This window comes from Sinocyclocheilus anshuiensis, unplaced genomic scaffold (genome assembly GCF_001515605.1).
Source record: "Sinocyclocheilus anshuiensis isolate Anshui unplaced genomic scaffold, SAMN03320099.WGS_v1.1 scaffold1849, whole genome shotgun sequence".
Lineage (NCBI taxonomy): Eukaryota > Metazoa > Chordata > Actinopteri > Cypriniformes > Cyprinidae > Sinocyclocheilus > Sinocyclocheilus anshuiensis.
In genome coordinates this window covers 63,813-70,079 of record NW_015541038.1, presented here as the reverse complement: position 1 = coordinate 70,079, position 6,267 = coordinate 63,813, and the positions used below count along the sequence as shown (strand labels likewise).

At 38.2% G+C, this 6,267-nt stretch overlaps 1 protein-coding gene across 1 annotated transcript in view; it reads right to left on the bottom strand.

The window, feature by feature from the left end:
* Nucleotides 1-6,267, bottom strand: part of LOC107690561 (dual serine/threonine and tyrosine protein kinase) — a 26,297-nt gene that overhangs the window by 16,785 nt on the left and 3,245 nt on the right. Inside the window, exon 2 of the mRNA XM_016488930.1 lies at nt 2,102-2,505. Within this exon, the coding sequence (XP_016344416.1) occupies nt 2,102-2,505 (404 nt within the window). The remainder of the gene's footprint in view (nt 1-2,101; nt 2,506-6,267) is intronic.

Sequence of the window (6,267 nt, the reverse complement as noted above, 5' to 3'; positions counted from 1 at the left end):
CTAAAGTGATCCGAGCCTGATTTGAGGCTGATCTGACTTAGACTAAAGTGTCAGAGTCTGATTTGAAGCTGATCTGACTTAGACTAAAGTGGTCTGAGTCTGATTTGAGGCTGATTTGATTTAGTCTAAAGTGATCTGAGTCTGATTTGAAGCTGATCTGACTTAGACTAAAGTGGTCTGAGTCTGATTTGAGGCTGATTTGATTTAGTCTAAAGTGATCTGAGTCTGATTTGAAGCTGATCTGACTTAGACTAAAGTGGTCTGAGTCTGATTTGAGGCTGATTTGATTTAGTCTAAAGTGATCTGAGTCTGATTTGAAGCTGATCTGACTTAGACTAAAGTGGTCTGAGTCTGATTTGAGGCTGATTTGATTTAGTCTAAAGTGATCTGAGTCTGATTTGAAGCTGATCTGACTTAGACTAAAGTGGTCTGAGTCTGATTTGAGGCTGATTTGATTTAGTCTAAAGTGATCTGAGTCTGATTTGACTTAGACTAAAGTGACCCGAGTCTGATTTGAGGCTGATCTGACTTAGACTAAAGTGATCCGAGTCTGATTTGAGGCTGATCTGACTTAGACTAAAGTGATCTGAGTCTGATTTGAGGCTGATCTGACTTAGACTAAAGTGATCTGAGTCTGATCTGATTTAGACTAAAGTGATCCGAGTCTGATCTGACTTAGACTAAAGTGATCGGAGTCTGCTTTGAGGCTGATCTGACTTAGTCTAAAGTGATCCGAGTCTGATTTGAGGCTGATCTGATTTAGTCTAAAGTGATCTGAGTCTGATTTGAAGCTGATCTGACTTTGACTAAAGTGATCCGAGTCTGATTTGCAACCAAATCCAGACCTTAATGAGTCTGACGCAAAACTGGTCCGACTCTGATTTAAGGCCCATTTGAGGTTGAGTCTGATTCAAGACTGATCTGAAACCAATTTGAGTCTGATCTCCCACTGATCTGAGTCTGATTTGACTGATCTGTAACTGATCAGAGTGTGATATCAGACTAAAGTGTTTTAGACCTGATGGAGTCTGATTTGGAACTGATTTGACTTGACCGATGTCTGACCTGCATCAGAGCCTGATTCAAGATAGATCTGAAACTAATCTGAGCAGGATCAGAGTTTAATCTATGATTTGACATTTGAAAGTTTGATACCAGACTGATCTGAGTGTTTTTAGACTAACGGGAGTCTGATTTGTAACAGATCTAAAACTGTCTGATTTGCAACCTATCTAAGACTTTAATGAGTCTGACGAGAAACTGATTTGACTCTGATTTGAGTTCTATCCAAGGCCTAGTCTGATTCAAGACAAATTAAAACAAGATAGATCTGAAACCAATCTGAGTCGGAGAGTCTGATCTCACACTGATCTAAGTCTGATTTGACACTAATCTTAGACAAACTGAAGCCTGATTTGCATCTGATCCAAGACCTAATAAGTCTGACGCAAAACTGATTTGACTCCGATTTGATTTTGATAGCAGACTGAGTGCTTTAGGCTGATCAGAATCTGATCCAATCTGATCCACGGCTGAGTCTGATTTGTGACTGATCTGATTCAGATTTGAAACCGATTCAAGAGCTTGGTTTGACTTATTTGTAGTCTCATCCAAATTTAAAATAGATCTGATCTGAGTCTATTATGACACTGAACTAAAACTGACCAGAGTTTGAAAGCGTTTGTTTAGAGTTTGATTAGACTAATCAGAATCAGAGTCTAATTTGAGTCTGATCTAAGAGATCTGAACCGGTCCAAACACTGAGCCCAATTCAAACTCTTTTCAGTCATAAAAACAAACAAACTAATGAAAGAAAGGAATCCAGCCGTGACTGAATCCAAGTATTTATAGGAGGCTCCCGGGATACAGTTTTCCCGTCGCCATGGAGACGCACACATCATCATAGCAGCAACCAGTGCCCTTTTTTTCACTGGTGGTCATGTGAAGTGCACCAGACCCACAGAGCAGGGTTACATAAACACCAGGAAAGGAGAGAAGAGAAACCGATTGATGTTCCTGCAAAAACAAACTCATCTCACAGAATCAAATCCCATTTGTTTTTGTTTTTGAGAGAAACGATGCGAGCCCCGCCACCCCTGACCTGCAGCAGGGCGAGATGGAGCGTGATCTCCAGCTCGGCCAATCGCTGCGCGGGGTCCTCGCACTCCTGGATCTCCAGATCCTCGCATGGCACCGTGTCCCAGCGTCCGCAGTGAGCCGCCAGCTGATGCACCAGCTCATACTGCCCCGGCAGCGCCAGGCTCAAGCGCGTCTGACGGCCGTGCGTGAAGCACAGCTTCCTCCTCCTGCAGGCCCCGCCCTCCGGCCCGCAGGCCCCGCCCACTTCCGAGCCCAGGGGGAGGAGCCTCTCTCCCAGCAGGCAGTTGAGCAGCTGGTATCGGGCCGAACAGTCCTGGCCCAGGATGAGGATGTAGGGGGCGCTACCGACCACATTCTGCAGATAGTCCTCCTCGTGACGCGGGAGCGAGATGCAGCTGAGCTGACCTGAGACACAGAGAGAAACAAGGACACTGAAGTTTAACATACATCAGTCACCAGTACAAATTTCAGCACTTTTTAGCTCGGACTGGGCTTGAAAACACAACGTAAAATTGCAATATTTTTCAGCCTTTTGAGGATATTTGATATAAATCTGGATATTTATGTATTTTGAAATGAAAATCGGCTTAAAAGCGTACATTGTTTACTCTATTTCAACCAAACAGTGATTGTAAAAATCATTAAAGGAAGAAGCAAAATACAGTAAAAATTTAGTTTTAAATAATCATGGCAAGTTATTACAATGTTTTTCATTAAATGTATGAAAGGAAGAATCACATTTGAACATTTATATTCATATGTACTTATATAGCATGGAACAGCAATATTTACCCATTTATATTTATACCAAAACATTTTTACATTTATGTATTGTTTTATATTTAATTAACTTTTTTATTTTCATATTTTATTTAGTAGATTTAATATAAATTAGAATATTTTTTTTATTTTCTCTGGAAATAGGCTTAAAGTGTAATTTTTTCCCACTGCATTTCAACCAAATAGTCATTTTAAAAGATTCAAAATCATTAAAGAAAGAAGTAAAACAAATTGGAAAAAATGTGGTTTTTAAATAATCAAGGCAAGTTTCACAGTTTTTCATTAAATTAATGAAAGGAAGAATCATGTCTGAACATATTTTATGGGAAAATGTAGCTATTTATATTTTTACCAAAACACTTTTCTTATATTTTATTTAGTAGATTTTCCAATAAAACTGAAAGCCCACCGATCTGGTCCCAAAAAAAAAAAAAAGGAAAAAACTAAAACATAGTAATTAATAAAAATGTCACACAGACTTCAATAAACATTTTAAAGTTATAACGCAAACGAATCGCTGTATTACAGCTTTGAATTGATTCACAGAATTACTAACCTGTTTTTGATATTGAAGTTTAAATCATTAAAAAAATAATGGAACTATCTTTATTAAACTTAATGAACAAATAAACAGCACATTAATCACCCAAATTTTGTTTTTGCTTAAGTTAAAATCGCCAAATCAGGGTTATTATACTTTACTAAAACTATTAAAAAAAATCTTTACTTGAAATAAAATAAACTTTAACTAAAATAAAATAAAATATAAAAAAACTTATATAAAACTAATATTAAAAAATATTAAAAAGTCAACAATTCTATTTTTATTTAGTTTAACATGAAATAAAGTAACTGAAACTGAAATGTAAAAATAATAATAAAAACTACACAGACAAAAATTACAAAACACAACAAAATTACTAAAAAATTAAAAATAACTAAAATCGAAAGGAAATCTGGAAAATAAATCAAAAACTCAAAATATAAATAAAAACTATAATAGTATAGTATAACACTGCACCATATCTATATATATATATATCAGGGATATTGAATGCATCACTGCAGTAAGAGAGTGTGCTGTGCTGGAGGAAAACAAGCGCTGCAGCAGTGTTGGGTTCGCCGTGTGTCCTGAGGCCTGCATCTCATCACCGTCTCTGAGCCGCTCACAGAGCCATTCAGGTTATTATTAGGAAGTGCTCATAATCCCAGCGCTGCTGAGTCACTGCCTTATACAACAGCCGCGCTTACAGTGTAATCTGTAAGCGCCCACAATCATGATTCATGCTGCGCCAGAGAGATCACTAACAACCGTCTGCGTGCAGGGAATCAACACGCTTCATTTGAGCAGCAGCTGTCACGATCAAAAATAAATACATGTTTTTAGCATTCAAAGGTGCTAATTCGCAATTAAATGGTTAGCAACAAAATGCTTAGTGCAAAAAAAACAAACAAACATAAAATTGCACACATGCACATATGTATATATACAGTATATATATATATACACGTGTGTGTAAGGTTGCTAATTTGCAATTAAACAATTAGTAACGAAACTGCGCAAAAATAATAAATAAAATTATGGGATTGTTTTGAAGCATTTAAAATTGCTAATTTGCAGTTAAATGATTAGCAATGAAATCATGCAAAAAATTATTTATATACACACACTCACACATATTAATGTTTTATAGCATTTAAAGTTGCTAATTTGCAATTAAAAAGTTAGCAATGGAATTGCGCAATAAAAAATAAAAAAATTATACATATATGAATGTTTAAAGTTGCTTACTCGCAGTTAGGGTTGGAAAGCGGCAGAGAAATCTTGGGGAAATTTCTGGAAACTTTTCTGAAAGTTTCCTAAAAAGTTTCTGGAAATTTACCAGAAATGTTCTGCCTCTTTGCAAGTCTATTTGCATGTAAATCTTTAGCAAAGCATAAATATATAAATATATATATTGTAGCATTGATGCAGATGTTGTATTGTAGCAGATGTTGTAGCATTCATGATTAGCAACAGAACTGTGCAAAAAAATAAATAAACACAATTTTCTATATAGATTCAGAGCTGTGAACATTACAGCTAACATTAGACTGAACTAGCACACGCCGCAGGAATGCTGGGAAAACCATGTTGTGCATTCCCAGCATCAAAGACCTGAAGGCATTGTTTACAGCAGATTGAAGCAGCGATGAAGCGCATGAGTGCAGACTGTGATCATGAGCTCCTGCACGACCTGTGTTTACACGCGGCTCATGAGGGCGTGGCCAGAGCTGCCTGCGCTGTGATTGGTCAAAACAAGCCCGAGCGCGAGATGAGCTCTGACAGGCCTGAGGAATGGGACGCGCATCAGTATAAATCACAGCCCACAGAAAAACACAAACATACGTGTGGGCTCCAGGGAAAGGGCAGGGGTCACGTGAGACGGGTCAAAGGTCACGGTGTGAGACGTCAGCGAGTCTGAGATGAGACCAAGCGCTGCTTCAGCCTCTTTAAAGTGGCCCTATTATGCTCTTTTACAAAGTCTTGATTTTGTTTGGGGTGTACTATAACAGGCTCTCATACTAGATTGTTCAAAAAACACATTATTTTTCACATATTTTACATTACAACACCTCTCTACCCAGTCTGGCATGAACGGCTCGAATAGTTCCTGTATCAGATGAAGGCCCGCCTTCTGAAATACGAAATGTGCTGAGATTGGTTAGCTGGGCCAGTGTGTGTTGTGATTGGTTAGCTGGGCCAGCGTGTGTTGTGATTGGTTAGCTGGGCCAGTGTGTGGGCCTTGGGAAAGCTAGCGTGTCTCTGACATAGTAGGCTTGTTTGAGATGAGCAAAATCTGCGCAGAACCGATCACCGCGAGATGCATGCCGGTTAGAAAAGTGTCATTCAGAGATTCAGTCAGAGAATCATTCAGAGATTCAGTCAGAGAATCAGTCAGATAATCATTCAGAGATTCAGTCAGAGAATCAGTCAGAGATTCAGTCAGAGAATCAGTCAGATAATCATTCAGAGATTCAGTCAGAGAATCAGTCAGAGAATCAGTCAGATAATCATTCAGAGATTCAGTCAGAGAATCAGTCAGAGATTCAGTCAGATAATCATTCAGAGAATCAGTCAGAGATTCAGTCAGAGAATTATTCAGAGATTCAGTCCGAGATTCACAGTCAGAGAATTATTCAGAGATTCAGTCAGAGAATCAGTCAGAGAATCATTCAGAGATTCAGTCAGAGAATCATTCAGAGAATCAGTCAGAGATTCACTCAGAGATTCAGTCAGCGAATCAGTCAGAGATTCAGTCAGATAATAGGCTTGTTTGAGATGAGCAAATTAGTATATTTGTAATAAAAATAGTGATAACACTCGTTGCCTTCTCTAGTGCAGCT